The sequence below is a fragment of the Rhinolophus hipposideros genome (genome assembly GCF_964194185.1).
Source record: "Rhinolophus hipposideros genome assembly, chromosome: 10".
NCBI lineage: Eukaryota > Metazoa > Chordata > Mammalia > Chiroptera > Rhinolophidae > Rhinolophus > Rhinolophus hipposideros.
In genome coordinates, this window is record NC_138056.1 from 75981927 (window position 1) to 76004281 (window position 22355).

The following is a 22355-nucleotide window of genomic DNA, read 5'->3' on the forward strand; positions in this document are numbered from 1 at the left end:
CTGCAACAGAAGATTACCCAGAGGAATCAAATAATTAATTCAGTGCAGTCTTCTATCATCAGTTCCACCAAAAGATATTAAGTAAAAAAGTGGCGGGTGTTGAAACTATTAGATAAAAACTAAGTTTTGAATCATATGTGAATTGTAATCATCAGGACCTTCAGATCTACAATTAGAGTTATTGTTTGTGATTTTAAACATATTCACATATTAAGCTCTATAATTAATATACCCCTACAGAAAATAACATAGCAAGAAAGGAACATTCATTCTTTCAAACACATACTTCTCAGAGTCTTCCACTGAGTGGCATCAAGGTTTGCTAATATAATATAAGCATCACAAAGGGCCTCAACACTTCTGACCATCTGAGGTCTCCTACTTTTGATAGTACGTATTATTTTGTTTGCAGCCTCAGTTCGATCCTATTAATAAAGAACAAACAAAAAAATGTTAGAAAAAAAAAATACGTTAGAAAATACCCAACACTTCAACTTTTCAGTTATAGTAACAAAAGGAAAAAATTTATGCACACATGAAGACAATGAAAAACTATTATCCCTCAGATCTAAACAAAAAACCTTATGAATGAAATACATGAAAGGTATAATAATCCTAAGAGTAAATGACTTGGGTGCCTTTTGAAATCTACTTCTCTGTTCATTGCTGTGAGGGAAAAAAAGTGAAATATTATTGGTACTTCCTATATTTTGAGAAATATTCAGGAAGTTTGAACCAATTTTAGGGGCATAACAAAGGATTTACAAACTGAATATAGTCACAACACACATTCTTAGAATCCCTGAGACTTAAAATAATATTTTGGGAAACTATGAATACACAATTCAAAAAGTTAATGCATGTTCATTCAATCCAAATACCTCATCAAGTTGAGAATTTTGTTTAGGTGCATTTTTAGTTATTCGACTCCTTCTTGCTGCCTCTGGTTTGGTCAAAAATTCATCTTTGTTTGCATTTGCTAAGGCCAGTATAATAAACAAAGTATGATGAGGGTGATCCGTTGAAATTCTAGAGATGAGCTGGCAGAAAACGAAGAACTATTAGTTTTATGCAAACAAACAAGAAAAGTAGAAAATTCACAATGCTTTTCATTTTGCTTAACATTAAGATATGCGCTACTATACTAAATACTGGAATGGGTGGAGTGTGCATGTGTGTGAGGTACATGAGGAATGAAGAGAGAGAAACTGAGAAACTGTAGTGAGAGGAGACAAAAGGAAATCTTTATTCTTGCCCCTGTGTAGCATAATAAATATGACTGAATAAAACATTTTTGTATTTCCATTTCTTAGGATGGAACAGCAGTATATATACTTCATATAGTATATAATAATATAAAAGAAAAGCAACTGCTGTGTTTTGATTTTCAGGTTTACTTACATTATTGAGGACTTCATGAAATCCTAGACCTCCCATCATCTTGGTCCCCATTCTAGCAGCCAATTGGTACATAAGAGGCAAAAATTTGTATGATGGAATCTTTATTCCGTCTTCCTACGATTAAAAAATTACAAAATTCAGAAAATCTATTTCAAATAGTTTCACATCTGAGTAAATAAATTATTCTAAGATAATGCTCTTCAACTAGTAAAATCATCTAGCAGTTGTTAATAAAACTTCACCAACTACATTTTTTCCCCATATCATTTATATTATCTGGAAGTTTTTCTGATAGGTACTCCAGATTGATTTATCAGTAAGTCATAGTATTTGATCCTAAATTAAATTGTATTCACAACGGGAATACTTGGCATTACTTATATTCCAGTGAATCCAAGGGGACAAATGTGGGTCTGAGGACTATGGGGATCCTGACTCCTGAGAAGTCAGTGTGTAATAAAATGGAGTAACTAGGTGTTATCCCCTGTATGCCCAAAGTAACAGGATTTAATGTGCATAGTAGCAGAAACTGGTTGTATCTAGTATGAGTCTTATCATTCTTTTCATCCAGAAGAAACATTTTACTTTTAAGCTTCAAACTGATTGTCTGTATATATATTGTTAACATAACTTTAATATTAGGTGTCATCAATAAAATCTAAGATTTTTAAATAAAAACTTATGAAATAGTGCTGCCTTGTTATTTTCTTAAAAATATATATATACTTTTTCCATTTACAAAAGTAATTCACTGTGAAAATCCCAGAAAAGCATAAAGCAGGGGGAAAAATAAGTTTTTAACTTATTTAAAAACCCACTGTGATATCATTTTTAATTGCTTTCCAAATCCTCCAATCTAGCAGCATTCTGTGTACTTTCCTGTGGTAATCGCAGAAAAATAGGAAAAGACTGACCTAATTCTCTTCATCTCCACGTAAACCTGCATCATTAAAGCTAATTAAGTACCTAGGTGTACTTGAACGTATGAGCACTGAACCAAATGCTAGGATACAAAGAAGCATACATAATCCATTGACACTGAGGGGCTATGTCTAAGCTTTTAAATCACAGGGAAGAATACTGGGTTGAAAAAGACGACTTGCCTTCATCATTTCATTGACTTCAGGAACTCCAGAATTTTCAAGCCAGAGGGAACAAAGACGAAATATCCACGTATCATGTCCTTCTCCACTTAATAAGCAATTGATGTAATTTTCAACTGCTTTACAGAGGAAACGTTTACGATCCTCTTTCAGTGCCTGTAGTGCACATTCATCCAGTTCCAGTTCTCGCTGAACCTTCACTGTGTATCTTGCATTGGATAATTAAAGGAAAACATAAAAGCCATCAAATTTTATAAAACTACAAAATCATACATGATATACAACATCAATGAAAAATCAGGTATCCATCCCAGAAGAAAAAGCAAAATTCTAAGGATTATAAAGGGAACAAACTTACTTTTTGTCTTAAAGTTTGTGCAATTCAAAAGCTATCCTAGGCCACCAAAGACAAAGTTGACACTACTGAAGGTACTTAGTTAACATCTATTTCAACACCTATCTCTTTTCAAGTCTGACACCAACAAAAAACAAAAGCAAAACAAAAAGCTAACATCCATATATTCTACAATGAGCTTACATACATAATGAGCATAAATGAATTCATGTTCTGGTTCTGTATATCTGTATATATACAGTCACTGCATATCTGTTTATCTTGTCACTTGTAGACACCTAGTTACCTGTTGTTGGTCTGAATTTTATGTTCCTTAAGAAGGCCCACTTCCTCTTTGGCCCTTTTCAGGAGAGCTTGTTTGTTTTCAAATTCTGATGATTTCATGTAGTTTTCAATTCTCTGGTACTGAGTATCTGAGAACCGTGCTAATGAGAGAAATGCCTTCATTTTTCCATTTCTGAGCTCATCATTGCTTTCTCCATTGTAATTTCCAGCAACTTCCACTGCCTTCAAGACAACACAGTCCATTTATATTATATTTACAGATACTAAATGCACCTAAAGAATCACTCGGATCAAAGAAATACCCACAGTGAAATTTAACTTATTCATGTATCAGCTAAATTATATGAAGTACAGTATTGTCTTGACTTTTCAAAACAACTTTGACAGTGATAGCTAATACATGTGACGAACAATGCAAAAACAAAGGGCTCTATAAAATTTAAAGACAATCATATTATGCTTTTCACACTAGACTTATTTAGTGAGATAACTATTTCCAAAGTTAGTTAAACTAAAGGAATAAGAGGGAGAAACAGGACAGTGGAAAGGGGCTCGAGTACTGAAGTCCTAATCCTACTTGTAGGGTGGTTGAGCTAGAAATGAGCAGTAAAGGCTGACTTGCACATTCCTTAAAACCAGCAGCTAGTTATATAAACAGAGAAATTATCAGAAACAACTTGTTGAAAGATTAGCTGGTAGGGGGGGTAGAGCAAAGACACATTTAGGTTTACTTTTAGAATATGGTCCTTTTTTTTTCTTTTTTGTAACATTCTGTTCCATTCTGTCCTAAAGATTACATAGAGCTGCAACAGTAATAATATATGGAGAAGTGAAATCATACTTTTATTTGTTTTTGAGATAAATTTGGCCTTGATGAAAAAACCAAGTGTTTTCATGCTAAACAACTATCTTAAGGGTTGCTAGAAATTCTTACCTTTTCTAGATAGGTCTGCATGATGACTGCAGGATTTTCTAAGCAAGTTTCTGCCAACCAGTTACCACAAACCCTCAGACATTCTGTGTATATAAGTTTTAGGTTGGGATCAGTCTGCATGAAAAGCAAAATCTTAAATGTAATTCATTATCATAATTATACAAAAATATCTTCCATGTAGGGGAAAAAAGCAGGTGAAAAATGTTTTTCTTTATCTGTTTTCACCATACAACTATTTTGATAAACCAGTACGTGTTAATAAGTTCATGAAAGAATCATCTTCTACTGTTTACTATTAATGCTACTATTGGAGCAACTCACAATTATTGAGTACATGTATATGTCAGGCACTTCCTAAGGACTTTATGTATATTAACTCATTTAATCCTCATAAGAGCCATATGAAATGAGTACTATTGCCCTGAATTTACAGAGCAGGAACTAAAACCGTAGTACAAAGGTCAGGCCCCTCCAGGCAGACTCACTCCAGGGCCCATATTGTTAAGCAATATTTAAACATCAGATCATACTGGTTCCCAGTGATCAGGTATAATGACGAATTCTCTAATAATGGAAGTCATAAAGTGCCCAATACTAAAAAAGTACAGTAAGTTGATATTCACTAATCAGGTGTATGTCAGAAGGACACCACTGTGACCAAACCTTTCAACACTTCATGATTCTTACAAATGCCTCTACTTTGTACACTGTATGTTGGAGATAAAACTGTAGAAGCAACCAAGTTTTCAGTAACTAATAGGTAATGTTAGATAAAATATTATACATTATATTTTCAAAGTATTTGGACTGACAACCTAATTACTCCAACTTGCTTTTTATAAAACTTTTGCTCTCACACATTTCCTCTTCCTTTTTTTATTTCAAATTTATAGCAGTTTCTTGTATTTCATGTTTGTTCCCCACATATCCTTCTTCATTCGATAGAAAGTTAAAAAGAAAAGCTTAGCACTGGAATAAATCAAATCTACTACAAGACTGACTGAAAGAATTGTTGCAAATAGGAAAAATAAATATTTTCCAATCTTCTTTTACAAATATTAATTTTTCAGACTCCTTTTTACAATTTCTTGTTCATGGATCAATAATTTCAAGGTTTTAACAAAATTGTGGATTTATTAAAACTATTTTAAATCACAATGATTTTTTATAACAGTAAAATACTAATTCAGCCAATGAAAAAAAGTGAACCTCTGAACAACTGGCATCCAACTTCTTGATCATTTGCTTGAGAATACTCAGGGCAAGACTCTGCTCCTTTTTTGCCCAGAATACTTGTGCTTCCTCCAGCTGCCACTCAGAGACTCCACAACTAGTTGAATTGTACTGCTTAATTTGAAATATTGCCCTTTCAGGGAGCTGAAATGAAAATGACATATGTGAATAAAAGCTTTTACTATTACTGCTACTATTAATAATAATGAAAGCAGTAACTACCATTCATTGAGGACTTGACTATTTGTCAGAACTGTCTTAAGTACATCTCTACCTGCCTTCCCCAGCCCCCACATCTGCTTGTCTGTTTTTCTCATATATACATACATATGTGTACGGTATATATGTGTGTATATGTACGTGTGTGCATACACACAGGAAATAAAAATCACTGAATTGTTATCAATGTAAGTTAGGTTTCTTCTCATTTTATAAATAGGAAATTGAGGCTTAGAGAAGGTAACTGCCTTGTCTAAGGCTCAAACTCAGGTCTAATTCTAAAATGGGAAACTTTAAACAATTACATTATACAATATTTTAATAGCAATCTCTGTCCCTCAATAACATTGTTTTTTTACTTGTGCCTTCTATTTTCCAGGTAATAAAAGGAAAGGTCAAGAGGTGAGGTGATACAATTTTAAATCCTATTACCTGAGTGTTCTTGAAAGTTCGGGCTAGTATGGAGAGCTCTACAAGGTGCTTGGTGAGAATGTCCTTAAAACATTCTCTTTGGGAGTTCACTGTTTCCTTTTCCATCAAGATCTCCAAAATGACTGTGCGTAGAGCCATGATAGGCTCCTGAAAACTAAAATCACTGTCTTTGAGAAGCTGGGAGTGTTTCCGCCACTTAATATATACTTCAGAGAGTTGCCTATCTGTAATTGATCTGAAAGCATGAAAGCAAAATCATTGAATTCACATAAGCAAGAGAAATGAAATAAAATAATTGCTATTACACAGGTTCTGAATTTAAGATATAATACTAAGGAGTTTTTACAGTAACAGGACTGGAATTTCTAAATAATCCAAAATAAGTGCCAAAGTATAGAAAACTACAAACAGTCAGACCTCTGAGTGTCAGCAGAGAGGTCACAGATGATGAACACTTTTAAAGATTTTTCTTAAAAATACTCTATGACCTCACAAAGAACAGTCTTCTGAAATGAGAACCCATTTATCCGGCCTGTCACACTGAATGCCTACACCTCTAGTCCTGCTTCAATGCTCCCTGGAGTAAAAAAAGACACGTCAGCAAGGAAATGAAGTCAACTCATTAATTACCTACTGCACGTGCCAGGCACAGGGAATGATTCTATGCATAACTGCACTGTTAAATAAATCACAATCCAGTGAAAGAAATGCTGGGATCTGACATGGGTTTCAGATACTAACATTATTTATTAAAAAAAGAGAAAATGCATATTGTACAATTAGTTAATTTGCTTCCCAGATGTTTAAACTAAAGAAATACTATCCAATCCTTCAGGACTACTGTATTGAGAGAAATCAAGGTGAAGGAAGGAGACTAAGATGATGACAAGGTGCTGACTGGGAAATGAAAGCTCTTTTAGTTGCTTGATAAAGAAGGAAACAATGACACATATTCGTAGGAACCCATAATTCCTCCCAAAATGATCCTAGAGCAGCAGGTATCAAACGTTTTAATCTAAGGAACCCCTTTATGCTCTTACAAAGTATTGAAGGCCCCAAAGAGCTTCTGTTTACTAGATTATATGTACTGTTTACCATATTAGAAACTGCAAAAATTCGAATGTATACTATTTTACAATAACAATAAAGCTACTATATATCCTAAATAACATTTTTTAAAAAATAACCATACTTCCCAAAACAAAATTTAGTAAGAATGAAACTGTTTCGCCAATATCTGAAGTCAGGCTTAATATAGTTGGATTTTCATTTTGCTTCTGCATTTGGTTTGTTGTGACATGATGTTTTGGTTGAAGTACATGAAAAAAACCTACCCTTGTACAGATATGTAGTTGGAAAAGGGAGGAATATGTAAATACTCTTTTCAGATTGTGGATATTTTCTCTGCTACCTCACGAAAACTTCACTGTACCTCATGAGACAGAGCAAAACAAGGAAATAACATCTTGCTATATGAGTATCACAAGTATAAAGATAGTTTTGATTCATGGACCCCCTGCACATGTCTGGGGGACCTCCAGACTCTCCATATCACACTACCAGAACTGCTGTCTTAGAACGTAAGTATTTGTTCACCAGCTCATCAAACTTTCCCTCTGCCTCCCTTCCTTATAATTCCCTACCACAAAAAGAGCCAGTATTACTCTTTAGGGGTTTCTTAAGGAATTCTCTTCTCTCTTTAGTTGAAGATATCTTTCATTCCAAGGAAAAGCTTCTGGATTTGTGGCAGTAAGAACTACCAATATACTTATCAATGAAAGCAGAAAACATTTTTTTTCTTTTATTCTTCAGTTAAGATACAGCCACATCAATGGCTGTATCTTTGGCTATGCAACTTTGGAAAAAAACCATAGTATTTTCTGACTCTAAAATTCCCTTCTCCCTTCTACTTACAAAGCATTTTCCAAACTTTGTCTTAGCATACTCTCTTTCCTTCCTCTTATAATAGAGACTTAGAATGGCAGGGCTAAAAGGTGCCCCAGAGGCCATCAAATATACTTTAGGAAAGTGAGGCCCATAGAGATCGAGTGACTTTCTCAGGGTCACATGATGCAAACTTATAGCCACAGCAACCTGAATAACTGTTTTATCTAATTTTCCAATATTTCCGGATCACTTCCTTCTCACCATTGTAAGAGGCAATCTCCCTTAAGCACCTACTCCAAATTCACTAAGTCACTGAATAAAGACCACTGAACGTTTACCAAGAATCAGTCACCAGGAAAAAGCACTGGGACATAACAATAAATAAGAGAATGGGACTCACTTTTAGGGAGCTTCTAGTATGGCTTGGCAGAGTACATATAAAATGCCAGTACAGTGCTGACACAAAACAGAGTATCGAGTACTACGGCAAAAACATGAGGAAACACAATTTTATCTGGGATAGAAAAGGGAAAAAGCAGTAAGGGGGAAAGCATGATAAAGCTAATTTTTAAAACTTGGATTTCTGCAATAAATACTTTTGAAAATGTTTATTTTAATAAGATCACAGTTCACTAGGCTAGTCAACTCTAATCTTGATCAAAGGAAAGAAACAAACCTACTGTCGGTCTCTTTTGATTTTGTAAAGTCACTACCGGTAACAGAAAGGCTGCAATTGAGGATTACAAAGTCCTATGAATTACATACCTTGAGAAAAGTTCCCCAATGTTTTCGAGCTCTCCAATGGCCTGCAATCTGCCAAGTGTGGGATAGAGTGAATACACAGACTCAAGGCTACCCTTACATAACTCCTCCACTTCTTTGACTCTAGTGGCAAAAAAAGACAAGACACTGTGAAAACTAAGAAGAGGTTTTGAGGAAGATAAAAGTTCAAATCTGTTGTTAAAGAGTTCTCATCATACACTTTGATTTTGATCTAATAATGCTACTACTTGCAAGCACCAGCATAACACAGTGAAAACAAAGTCAGCCTTGGAATCGCAGACCTGAACCTTAATGCCGGTTCTGCCATTATGGCTGTATACTGCTGGCACACTGCTGGTTTCCTCTGAACCTAAGCTTTTACTTGCAGAATGATTTTGAAGATTATAGAATACATATAAAAAGAACCTAGCAAAATGGCTAGAACATAGGAAGCACTTGAATGGTAGCAAATGTTATTTCTGTAATAAAATACAGGATTAAGTCACTAACTACTGTTAGACAAAAAAACATGTTACATTTGTTTAACCTGTTATAGATAAGTACTTTCTGGTGCATTATCTCATTTGTACCTCATAATAAGCCTGTAAGTATTGCCCATTGGTCACCACTTTATAAAAAGAACACTAATGCTAAGAGAGGTAATTCCTTACAACTACTAGAGGAGACAAGATTAAAACTCTCAGTGTAGTGGTCCAGGAAAAAAACAGAGGAGTGGGAATCAACATGGCTTACTTGAGGGTACAACATAAAGAATTGACCTGGGGTCCCAAAGGGAACATTTTTTTTTTAAAGAAAGAATATATTTGAACCACATTAGCAAACACTGTATTAATATATATGTGTGTGTGTGTGTGTGTGTGTGTGTGTAAATATATATGTTTGATAAATGTGCACTAATAAAATTCTCTAACATATAACATTAACAAACAAAGAACAGTTTTTGAAGATAATGGAAACAATTGTTAAGATAGCCACACCCACAAATCTTATAAAAACATGCTTGCAGGAGACAAAACTCATCTCAGCACTCATTTCTCAGATGTGCAAAAGCTATGAAACTGTTAATCACTGGATGGATATTGCCTCCCCCTTTGATACTGTTTGAGTTTCAACACATACTGATGTGAATTATTTTTTACACAGGGAAATTTTTTGAGAGGAGGGCGGGAATGCCAAGGAAACAACCTGACCATCACCACCAAGTTCTTATCCCTTTACCAGTGCAAATCATTACATTGAAATCATTTGTCAAGTTTCAGAAAAGAAGCCATAATGTTACATGTTAAAGCACAATAACTTTCTTTTTATAATACCTGGCATATTTGAGACTTTCATAAAATGTAGAGAATTCTCTGTCTCTTAGAGACTGCAAAGCATTGTACAATGATTCATGGTAACTGGTTCCTTCTATTCCTTTGCTGTGAGATAATTTTAAAAATAAAAGGAAAAAAATGTGTTTAAAAACAAAGAATCCTAAGACATGTATGCATAAGTAATTTTACCAAAGATAAAAATTTACAACTAAAATTAAGATTTCTCCACTTAATAAAATGCATTTCTAGAAATTTTGGTAAGAAATACAAAGAATTTGGTCATTTAAATGCTTCAAGTGGAAAACAATAATTGCTCACACATTGTGCCTAGTTCTAAATACGCTATCTTCTCATTCATTCAATAAAAACCTAGTATGTGCCAGACACTAGGCACAGGGTTCTAGATGCAGGAGATCCATTAGTGGGCAAGTCAGATCAGATCCCAAATTCTCACGGAGTTTATATTCTGGTTTGGAGAAGATAGGCAATAAATAAGGAAAATATCAGATAGTGACCAAGGGACATGCAGAGAATTATAATAGGGTAACAAAACTGAATGACTGGGTAGCTACTTTAGAATGGGTGGTCAGGAAAAGTCTCTCCGAGATGTGACGTTATTAAACTAGAATCTGAATGATAAGAAGCCACACAGGGGAACAAAGAAGATACATGTAAGGCCTTTAAGAAGAAATAGATTGGCCTGATGAAAAAACACGGAGAAGGCCTATGTGGCTGAAACAGAGTAGGCAAAGGGAAGAATAGTATATAGTGATTTACAGAAGCAAGGAGGAACAAGCTCAGAGTAAAATTATTTAAAAATATGAAAGCATATGTCTGAATTTTATAGAAATCTAATGGTTTGAAATTTGAAAGACACTGCAATCGATGAAAAATATTTTTTCTATGAAGGCAGTTAAACATTTAATTAATATGATTTAATTTTTTGGTGTCCAAATCAAAAGACTTATTAACATAAATATTAAAACTTTTATTAATTAGGTATTTGGCTTTTCATTCAGAAACCCTGGTGATCTTACATACAGGTTATAAACATTATCTTCTTGTGTTAGTGGTTTAGCAGTATTTTTTTATGAAAGAAAATATTTCATAAATAAAGATAAGCAGTCTTTTGTGTACCAGCCAGCCAATGAAAGTGCTATCTGGCCTCTTCTCATTCCCTGGCCATCTTGGTGGCTGCTTTTGGTTGGGGGCCATCCCACACCTAAGGCAGGAAGATGGTGGCCGCAAAGAAGATAAAAAAGTCACTGGAGTCGATCAACTCTAGGTTCCAACTTGTAATGAAAGGTGGGAAGTACCTGTTGGGGTACAAGCAGACTCTGGAAATGATCAGACAAGGCAAAGCAAAACTGGTCATCCTCTCCATGTTGGCGAGGACTGGTGTCCATCACTACAGTGATGGACAATAATATTGAATTGGGCACAGCGTGTGGAAAATACTACAGCGTATGCACACTGGCTATGACTAATCCAGGTGATTCTGATATCATTAGAAGGATGCCAGAACAAACTGGTGAAAAGTAAATCATGCAAATTTTTTCTTTAATAAAACTGGCCAGAGTTTGTTTAAAAAAACAGTGGGGCCGGCCTGGTGGCTCAGTTGGTTGGAGCACTGTGCTCCTAACACCCAGGTTGCCAGTTCGATTCCCATATGAGCCAGTGAGCTGCACCCTCTACAGCTAAGATTATGACCAACAGCTCTCCCTAGAGCTAGGCTGCCACGAGCAGCCAGAGGTTGGCATGAGCTGCCAGGGGCTACCGTGGGCAGCCATGAGAGGCCGGCAGCCAGTGTGAGCAGCCAGCAGCAGGCGAGAGTTGCCTGAGCTGCAGTGAGTGGCCCCACCGATGACCGACTACCTCAGCTGGAGGCAGCGCAAGGCTCATAATACCAGCATGGGCCAGGGAGCTGTATCCACGCAATCAGACTGAGAAACAGCGGCTTGAACCTGAGTGTGTGGGGGGGAAGGGAGGCGGAAGAAGGGGGGGGAAAAGTGCTATCTGACTGACTAAAATGTGGCAGGGGGTAGGGAGGGAAATGCCTAGATTTTTTAAAAATTTATAGCCAATAAGTGAGAAGATTCTTATGAAAAAATACATTTTATATTTCTATTTTCAACTATATTTTGGGGTTGGGGGTGGAGTTGCCCTTACACTCCACCCCCAACTTGAAGCGAAATTCAAGCCTAGGTAGATTAACTGCTTATTGCTGGCTTATTTAAGCATTTAGGCATATCTATAGCTTCCTGGATCTAAAAAACATAAAAACTCACTCTTGTTATGTTTGTTCTCAGAGCAAGACAAAAACAGTGTATTGTTTAGAACTAGAGAAATGGCGATAAAAACATGTCAGAGTTCGTACTTGACAGAAATGCAGTCGTCCCATTGCATATTTCTCCATGCTGCTTGGTAATGAAGTTCCTGTAGTTCAGCACACCACTCTTTATTTTCATAATCTAATCCTTTTAAATAAACAGAAAGAATATGGCAGAGTCCCAAATTCTGCAAGGCCTGAGCAGTTAAAAAAAAAAAAAAAAAAAGTTAAGTAATCAGAGAGAACAGAAAAATAAAGAAAAAAAACCAAACATGAAAAGTAACGTTAAAAAATTTTAACAGTAGACAATATATCACTTAAAATTCCAAAATATTGGTTACCATGTTCCACCAAAAACACAAAAGATTCTAACATCTGATGGAAGAATACTAAGGACTATTATTAGCCAGTCACAGAAATGATAGCTTCTGGGACCAACTCTAATGTAAACTATGAGAAATAGTTTATATGAGATATTCTAGGTGAAGGATATAATTCACTACTTGATACATTATACACAGTCAAGAAATGTCTTCTATTGTGAGCTAATAAGATTATGATCAATAAATCTACACTGTCTTTTAATCAGTGACCTGCCCAATTTACCTGTGTATGCCCTTGAATTTTTTATTTTTAGCTCAATGTTGGAAAAACAGGTACTTTTCAGTCTTATCTCTAAAGTTGATCTGGCTGTATAAATATTCCACTGACATATTGAAATAATCTCAGGATTATATTTATAGTGCTTTACCAAAGTAGAAAAAAAATACCTGAATTATTCCTGCCTGGCGGGTTGATGAAGAGATTGCTGTCTCAAGGTCATATGTTACAAGGGCTTTCCCCCACATTGCTTCATGTTCATATGTTCTTAGTCTATAGATAAAGATTTCAAAATACCTTTGAGTTCTACATGCATGTAACTTCTTCACAAACAGAATTACTATACCATTACCTAGAAAAATGCATTACCTAGTAAGGGGTTGTAACATTTTCCCTCCACCACAGCCATACAGACTATCTGGCTCCCCTATACTTCTGTAGATTTCTAAGAGCAGGTCCTAAAAACAAGGAAACAAAATTGAAGAGGAAAAATATTACTTTATGAATTTAGCAAATTGGAAATTATATCATTACCAACATGTAACTCTCAACACTAAATGTTAGGTTAGAAAAGTAAAATATAATGATATTGAAATATATACTAAAAATTTGGATTAGCAACACACTAAACTGATCCCAGAAAACAGAATGACTATGTACACTGCTTGAGAAGAATTGCTCACAAATTCATGAATTAGATAAATAAATCCCAACCTATCAGGCTTTTAATACATGCAAAAATAATCATAAAAACAAAAACAAACAATCCTGTCAACAGCTAAAACTGTAGACAGGAAAATGAACTTCTGAAGCAAGGTCTGACTCTTAAAAATTGCACGTGGTAAAAACAAAAGTAATCAGCTTTTCTTTGGAAGAAAACTCAAAATTACATTATGTTATAATTGTAAAATATGATATGGATAAAGAAGTGGCTTGATTCAAATCTTTGTTGTAAAATTTACAGAGGAAAAATTAATTCTAAGTAAAATAAATCTCAGTTAAATAAAAATAGAAAAAAACTAGAAAATTTAAAAAGTTAGAAACTGTTGTTAGAAAAGTTAGAAACTGTTAGAAAATTTAAAAAGTTAGAAAATTTAAAAGTTAGAAAATTGAGCAAGTAATTTAACTGCCTTCATGGTACTTGCTCTACAGAATATTTCCTAAACACAAATTCATTGATAATGGCATAATTCTATAATTGTAATTAAACTGTTTCTATTCATAAACATGAAATCAAGCCCTGGGTGTTGGAATATTCAGTACCTAAGCCTAACACAGTGCCTGGTACACAGAAAATACTCCAGAAACTCAGTAAAAGAGAATAAGACTATAAAGAAGGGAAAAAAGGGAAACAGAAAAATCAAGAGAATGGAATAAAAAAGTAGCTAGAGTATATTTCAAGCAAGGCATGGTTGATGGTGTTCAGTTTAATGAAACAATAAGGAAGATGTTGACTGAAAGGTGACCACCAGACTTAGAAACATGAAGTTTATGGGTGACATTACCAAGTGCTACTTATTTAGTAGAGAGTGGAAGGAGAGGAAATGGAGACCCCAAATATAGGTACCTGTTTCACAAAGTTTGGCTGTGAAGGGAAGGAAGAAAAAAGGGTGACACTTAAAAAAGAGAGAACACAGGGAAAAGGGAAATGATTTTGTGTTAGTTTGAAGGGGAATATTTTTAATAGGAAAAGTCTGAAAATGTTTGAGTATGTTGAGAGGGAGCACAGCACAATAAAAAATGAATTATCTGAGAAAGTTGATGAAAAATAAAGCACAAGAAGGATTAGTCTTAGACAAAAAGAGAAACTCTATTTTAACAAGAAAATAGGTTACAATAGCAGCAGATGCAGGGAGATTTCTGTTTGAGAGTAGGTGGGACTTCTTATTTATGTCCTGTTTTCTCCAAGAAGTAGGAGGCAAGCTGAAAGCAAAAGCAGAGAGGATCAGAGGTTTAGGCAAAGTGGAGAAGTTGAGAATGTCATTTTAGAAGAATGACTTGACCAAAGAAATTCAGAAAGAATGGGCCAATTTAAGAGTGGATATTAAGAAATTAATAGAAGAAGCAATCTGCCTGCCTTGAGATGTGACATACAATAAACAAGTAAATGAATAAATATTTAATTAGAAATGTTAAGTGCTATAAGAAAAATGAACAGGGTACTGTGGTAGAAAATGGTATGAATTCAACCTATAAGATAAGGTGGTTTTACTTCCATCTTTCAGATAAAGGAACTCAAGGTTGGAAAGGTTAAGTGATTTGCACAACAAGGTTATAAAATTTAGTGGTAGAGTGAGGATTACAACTCAAATCTGTCTACTTCAAGGCCTAAGCTTCAAACCATAAATTTAAGTATATGACACTCAGTCTTGTAAGTTCAGTTTGAACATCAAATGACATCTATATGACCCCTATAACAAAATAATAATACAAAGTGTAAAATAAATATTATTACAAATATAATAATAGGGCCTATAATATTTACCTGTAAACTTATTCCAGTTTCTTCTTTACTTTTCTCACTCAAACTAGAAATAGTTGTACCTTGGCTTCCTTCTTCAAATGTAAGATTTCTGTTTGTCACAGAGCACATTTTTTAATGAGAATATACTATTTTGATGCTTGTTAATACATACACTATAGACCATGGAAAAACTAACAAAGGTCACAAATAAAGCATAGTGAACCATTTATCCTTTAAAACATACTACCATTTAGGCCTAGAATGGAAAAAAAATTTGTGAATATTAATTCTTTCAATGAGAATTACATTTTAATAACAATCTCATATATACAGGAAGGCTGTATGTCAATATATGCTTATTTATATAAACAAGCCTGTTTAAAAATAAGAGCAGCTGATCTGATTAAGTTCCTAAATGTTCTGCTAGTGGTTTTATCTAAAACTCAACTTCATTAATACTCACAGGCATACAAATCAAGACCACACTGAGACACCACTTAATACCTCATAAATTGGCAAAAAAAGTCTGATCACATTAAGTGTTGAGAAAGAAGTGGATCAGTAAGATCCACGTATATCCAAGATTATACTACTAGTAAGTGACAGTAAGGATTAGAACTCTCAGCCTTGTTACTCTAAGGCCTTAGCTTTAAACCATGCATTTATATATCCAACATCCAGTCCTGTAAGTAATTTCAATTCTAAAATCATGACAACTATACAGTGTCTATGACAATAATAATCCAATGTATAATATAAATACTATCACAAGTGGTAGTGCCTCTATTATTTACCTATAAACTTACTCTCGTTTTTTCTTTACTTTTTTCACCCGAACTAGAAATACCATGTTTCCCCGAAAATAAGACCTAGCCAGACAATCAGCTCTAATGCATCCTTTGGAGCAAATATCAATATAAGACCCAGTCTTATTTTACTATAAGACTGGGTCTTATCTAATATATTAATTTTTGCTCCAAAATATGCATTAGAGCTGACTGTCCGGCTACGTCTTATTTTCGAGGAAACAGAGTAGTTGTACTCTGGCTCCTTTCTTCAAATGTAAGGCTTACTACTGATCCACATTTCTGAGAAGGATGCAAATTGGTATAATCCCTTGAAAACACTCTCTGGCACTATCTTGTATGGTTGAAAATTTGCATATCCTATATCCTAGCAATTCTACACTTAGATATGTATCATGAACAGGGGAGTGGGTAAATTGGGGCATATTCTCCCACTGACACATCAGATGGCAGTGACAAATTAATGAACTACAGCAACACACAACATAGATAAATCTAACGAAAAAAAGTTGTAGAAAAGCACACATATAATTTCTTATAAAGCTCAAACATAGATAAATCTACAGTCTAAAAACTGTACTGCTTCCAGATTCATGACAATCCAAAGCAGAAAATACAAGTAGCAGCAAGCATGAGAAATATATCAATGTCATAAATATCTGCTATTCCAATATTATAATATAAGTGATTTTGTAGTGGGAAAGTGAGGCTAAGTAGAAAAATAAACACTAGGCTATTTCAAATGAATAAAAATTTGAGGAGGGACACTTATATGCGGAATCTAAAGAAAAGAATTGTGAATGAACTAATCAGAGACAGTTTTGAGGGCACAAAGAAAAAACCCAGAGTTGTTAGATGGACGGGGGCGGGCAGGGGGGGGTTGGGGATAAGGGGAAAGGTGAAGGGATTAGGAAGCAGCTGGTAACCACAAGATGGCCTCAGGGTTTTTAGAAAATTAATTTGGGGAACTTATTCAATAATGTTGTAAAGATTTTGTTGGGTATCCGATGGACATGCGTCCTATTTGGGAGACCACCTCAGAGATAATGTGGATGCCTGATCATGGCATTGTACACCAGAAGCTAAACATTAATGAATGCCAACTATAATTTTATATATATAATGTGATGGCTGGATGTGAGGTCAGAGAGATAATGGATGGGGGGAGGGGGGTTCACAGTGTGAGGGATATAAATGATGAACGTCTAAGTATTACCTTGTCTTGTACACCTGAAACTAATAATAAAAAAAATAAATTAAAAAAAATAATAAAATAAATTTGAGGAGGGAAGTTGGGATTACAAACTGTATTTTTTACTCTTGAACTTTCTTGGTTGTTTTTGTTTTGCACTGTTATCTAGAATTACATTTATTAGATTGTTATGAGAGTTTTAACTCAGAGGAAAAGCAAATTAAAGAACTACAAATACAGGTACATAAACACAATAATGAAAGTGATTTAGTCACAGAAAGAATCAGTTACATTATGTTACAGTAAACAAGTAAAATGGATCTTGCCTAAGCTGAGGGAGTAGTGGTAAACTTAATTAAACCAAAATCAGGGAATCATTCAACCATTTGGAAAATATTTATTGTTCACTTATATTAAATTTATGTTCACTTATATTAATTGCTAGTTGCTATATACAGAAATGTAGGGAAATATATATATAGGGATACATATATTGGAATGTAGGGAAAAATAAGTGTCTCTGTCCCCAAGTAGCTTCCTACCTGTATAATTTTTACAATTCTTAAGTAATAAACATCTCTATTTCAGAGCAGAATTAAGTACTTCTTTTTAAAAAGTTATCAGTTTTCTTTAAAAGATAGAAAAGTTCTACCTAAACTATCTTTTAAATGGGGGAATAAGAACAAATCTTTAATATATACCTTTATTGAAACAATATCAACCCCAATTTTAAAAACAAAACTTCTAAATTCCATTACCTTTTCTCTTGATCATCCACATTTTTCTTATCTGCGTAGATTTCTGCATAGAGCAACGCTGTAAAGTGAGCAGCACAAGACTGAGCTACCTTGGCAACTTCTAGATAATTCAACTCTAGCCAGAAAGCGTCATCAAACACTGTTCCTGAAGAAGATCTAAAGAAAAATTTTAAATGAAGTTATGTCCACTTCTTTAACTTCAATATTAAAGGCAAAGTATGCTGATATAGAATACAATGGTAGCAAGTGCTACTTAAAAGAAAATTACATTCAAATAACCAAAACCCACATTTCCCCAATATATAAAGCTGTCCCTTGGTATCTGCGAGGGACTGGTTCCAGGACCCCAAGCAGATTAAAGAACTAGAAATACAGGTACGTAAACATAATAATGAAAGTGATTTAGTCACAGAAAGAATCAGTTACATTATGTTACAGTAAACAAGTAAAATCGATCTTGCCTAACCAAAATCTACAGATGCTCAAATACCTAATCTAAAATGGCACAGTATTTGCATTTAAACTATGCACAACCTGCCACATATAAAGTATCATATCTAGGTTACTTAAAATACCTAATATAAATGCTATGTATATAAAATGCTTATTTTAATATAAGACCAGGTATAATACTCAATATAATGTAATGTAATGTAATATAATATAATATAATATAATATAATATAATATAATACTGGGTCTTATATTAATTTTTGCTCCAAAAGACGCATTTGAGCTGATGGTCCAGCTAGGTCTTATTTTCAGGGAAACATGGTATGATATAGTCAAATCTTAATTGTAGCTATTCTGAGGAACCTGAAGTTCAGAGAGAGCACAAAGCTTCTAAGAATCAGACTTGGACTTGAACTCAGGTCCTTTTATCCTTTATTCTACGTCTCATTCATATTCTCTCAAGGAATCTTCTTCAGTCTTATTTAGAATTAAAATTGAGTTATTAAGAATTTTTATCTTCTCCAAGGCCTACCAATGTCAACACCATTCTACCTCAATGATAAATCTAAAATGAATGATTCAAAGGTGACACTGCCTATGAACACCAAGAAAAGATGCTTCCAGCTATAGTTGAAGCTTCTTATGGGTTTTCTCAGAAGAGGATTTATTACAAAACAATAAGGTGAGTCAATAACTTTTTAACTAGAAACAAAGACACTGAAAGGCTTAAAAGTTTTTTCTAGAAATGGAGTAGAATGATATGACGATACAGAGGAATTAATTTTTAAGATGTAAATGCATTTAGCTAAAACAATTTTTAATTTTTCCCCTACCTCTTCCTCCATTCTTTATCAACTATTGCCACCACCACCACACACACTCATGAGACATCAATTCCTACCCACTTAAGGTATCGGCCTACTACATTATTTCTTCAAAGTTCTGATCAACTCTGGAGCAGTACAGATCAGTCAGACCACCCGCTCTAGCAATTCCTGCATTCACTGTTAAAAATCTCATGAGAAACAATAGGACCAAAGATACTATATACTGTAAAGCAATTTATCAGAATCAAGAAAATAAACACTGCCATAGCACAATATTATTTCACACTCACAGAACCATAGATTTTGAGAACCATGATACACAGTAAAGTGATAAAGATTACGACTGAGACTTTAAACAAATGTGATTAGTCAGGCAGGACTATGAGAGGAGCCAGGGCTTATGAGAGGAGTTCTTTCACTCTACGTCATCGCAAGAACCCTATAGGAAGGGCTCTATGCTTACAATAAAGCTCTACAGTTGTAACTGCCCCTCCCCTTAACTTCCCTTTCTCCCGCTGTAAGTACTTCTCCATCTTGGCAGCTATGCAGTGTGTGCACTGGGTTGCAACCCTTTCTTTTTCCCAAATAAATCTTTTGGTGATGAAAGTCAATATTGTTTTTCAGTTGACAAAAGAAACTTATATCTTATAAGAAAGGTACATAAATGAGACTTTTACATAACTGTAGTTACTTCTATGAGCTAAAAGTAAAGAGAAAAGTTAAAATAGAAGTAGTGCAACTAAAAGTAACCAGGAAAATAACTTACTCCTTTCCTATTCTTTTGTAGACTAAAAAAATTAAACCCTCAAAAGGTTGCATGATTTAGCAAAGATAACACTGCTACTGGTACAGATATGACTAGAATTCAGAATTCCTGACACTTGTTTCACCAAAGTACTACCCTGGATTATTACAACATGGATTATTACAAGGAGATATAAGCATCACACAAATTAAATACAGCACGTTGCTGCCTTATCACCTCAAATATCATGTTAAAATTCAGCCAACAGTAGCAAGTTACACTTCTAAATCCCCAAACTCAAGAACCAATATTCATTATATTACCTCTTTTGTCTCCTCATGTAGTCCACAACAGCAAGCATTGTTCTTTGTGATTTTTTATCCAAACAACATCGGGAAACGTGCTCTGACTCTGACAAACAAAAAAAGATATTTCCTCTCAGTCCCAGGCAGACTTGTTTAAACTCTTTCTTCCTTTTGTGTGTGTGTCTGTCTCCCTCTACACTATAAAAAGGTTATGGTGGACAGTACCTAGCAAAAAAATAATTCTTAATAAACATAAATTGATGAATGGAATTTAATGACATTTCTTTTTATTTTAAAAGAAACTACTATGCTTAATAAAACTGAGACATTAGTTACAATTTACGTTTTATTTCTGAAGGGGACTAATTCATTGAGTCAATCAATATTGATCTATGATTTTTATGTACGAGATGCAGTATACATCCATAAGTAAGCCAGACTGTTTCTGACCACCTAGAACTCATTGACTAGCCTGAGACTCTTAATACAGTGTGATAAGTGCTATGATAAGGAAAGTTTAGAAAACCATGGAGGAGTATAGAAAGGAACATAATCTAAACAGGAAGTTTCACAGAATAAGTGAGATCTGACAGAAGAGTAATGGTCCAGCAGAAGAGGAAAGGACAGTATTCCAGAAAATAGTGATACTGGAACAAGAGATGGCTGGAACAAGAAAGAACTTGGAGAATTTACTGAAAGAATTTCAATACTGTTGAACCACAGATACGAGGGACAGAAAGAAATAGATGGACTAAAGTTATTTATAGCACGGAATTGGCAGAACTCGGTCATCAGATGAGACACGTGATTACACGTGGCTTGGGCAACTGCATGCCATTCACTGAAGAGGTAGGTACACATTATGAGAAGCAGGCTGGGGGAATAGGATGAAGATGATAAGTGTACCTTCAGACAGTTAAGTCTGAGATGCACATGGGAGGTTCAAGTGAAGGCCGTGAGACACCAGAAAAGATAAACCATTTAATTTGATAGAAATCTATATATTTACTTTTCTTTTTAAGAGCAGAATTTTACATGTGAAGTTTAAATTTTCAGTTAAGGCAATAAAAATATTGGCACTCTACACAGACATAAAATAAAACTGGCTGATTCTGTCTTTGAGTGGTTATAGCATAAATATGTCTATACAAATGATAAACATGAGGAAAAAGTCTTGGCCATGATCTTGATAACAAATTGTTAGGTTACCATAAGCAGTGATTTTATTAAGCTTGGTATACAATAAAATTGTTTTTAACACTGCTTTAAATTACATAATATTTAAAGTTTAAATGCTTACTGGTAACTGTAAATCACTTATACCTGTACTTCCCAAATTAAGAATAAGATATATAGTCTAGGTAGTTTGCAAAGTCTCTATGAGAATTTTTATTTTAGGAATTCCATTACAACGGCTTAAAGAAAATTCATATAAGAATGTTCTAGACCATTTATATGACCAATGTATAATCTAGTAGAACTACAGAATGGGCATCCATATCTACGTTTATAATTATATTATTCCAAATAGATTTGCAATTGCTGTTAGCCAATAGAAAAGATCATACATTAAAAAAAACACAAAGCAGAGCAAAGTTAAATCTAAATGACATCGCAGTCATGTCAAATAAAGGTTGTAGTAGTAAAAGTAAATGGAACAATTGGTTGAGTGACAACAACCTATGCCAAAGAGACTAGAATCATAGTCTAGGTTGGAAAGTACAATTTAGTTGTAGCAAAATATCACATTAAATTAATATTTTTCTTATAATTCTATTGGTCTTAAGTGAATTTGTATCTAGTTTTATTTTTGCACATAAAATACATTAATACAATAGACTAAAGACAGTAAGTTAACCTTACAGATCTATGAATTGTTTTTCCTTTTTTTACATTTAAGTTTGAAAAAACTAACCCATAATGAGTTCTCA

At 34.3% G+C, this 22355-nt stretch overlaps 2 protein-coding genes and 1 pseudogene across 5 annotated transcripts in view; 2 read left to right on the plus strand and 1 right to left on the minus strand.

Annotated features, from left to right (window-relative positions):
* LOC308503576 (protein MFI) overlaps positions 1-19033 on the plus strand; it is a gene marked incomplete at both ends in the record, with an annotated part of 111351 nt that extends 92318 nt beyond the window's left edge. Inside the window, one exon of the mRNA XM_081062958.1 lies at positions 19011-19033. Within this exon, the coding sequence (XP_080919084.1) occupies positions 19011-19033 (23 nt within the window). The remainder of the gene's footprint in view (positions 1-19010) is intronic.
* ATM (ATM serine/threonine kinase) overlaps positions 1-22355 on the minus strand; it is a 122049-nt gene that overhangs the window by 38044 nt on the left and 61650 nt on the right. For 2 of the 3 annotated variants that reach the window (XM_081062955.1, XM_081062954.1), the window contains 16 exons: positions 20443-20530; positions 18095-18250; positions 15360-15447; positions 13244-13332; positions 13045-13147; positions 12323-12471; positions 9946-10050; positions 8615-8734; positions 5963-6197; positions 5288-5455; positions 4079-4192; positions 3146-3366; positions 2505-2712; positions 1402-1515; positions 882-1040; positions 287-425 (listed from right to left, as the gene is read on the minus strand). In XM_081062955.1, coding sequence (XP_080919081.1) covers positions 287-425; positions 882-1040; positions 1402-1515; positions 2505-2712; positions 3146-3366; positions 4079-4192; positions 5288-5455; positions 5963-6197; positions 8615-8734; positions 9946-10050; positions 12323-12471; positions 13045-13147; positions 13244-13332; positions 15360-15447; positions 18095-18250; positions 20443-20530 — 2256 coding nt within the window. Of the gene's footprint in view, positions 1-286; positions 426-881; positions 1041-1401; positions 1516-2504; positions 2713-3145; positions 3367-4078; positions 4193-5287; positions 5456-5962; positions 6198-8614; positions 8735-9945; positions 10051-12322; positions 12472-13044; positions 13148-13243; positions 13333-14709; positions 14798-15359; positions 15448-18094; positions 18251-20442; positions 20531-22355 lie in introns of those variants that run through there. The other variant, XM_081062956.1, reaches the window with a different exon arrangement.
* Positions 11181-11487, plus strand: LOC308503577 (large ribosomal subunit protein eL30-like; annotated as a pseudogene). The gene has a single exon. The product of its transcript is annotated as a large ribosomal subunit protein eL30-like (transcript).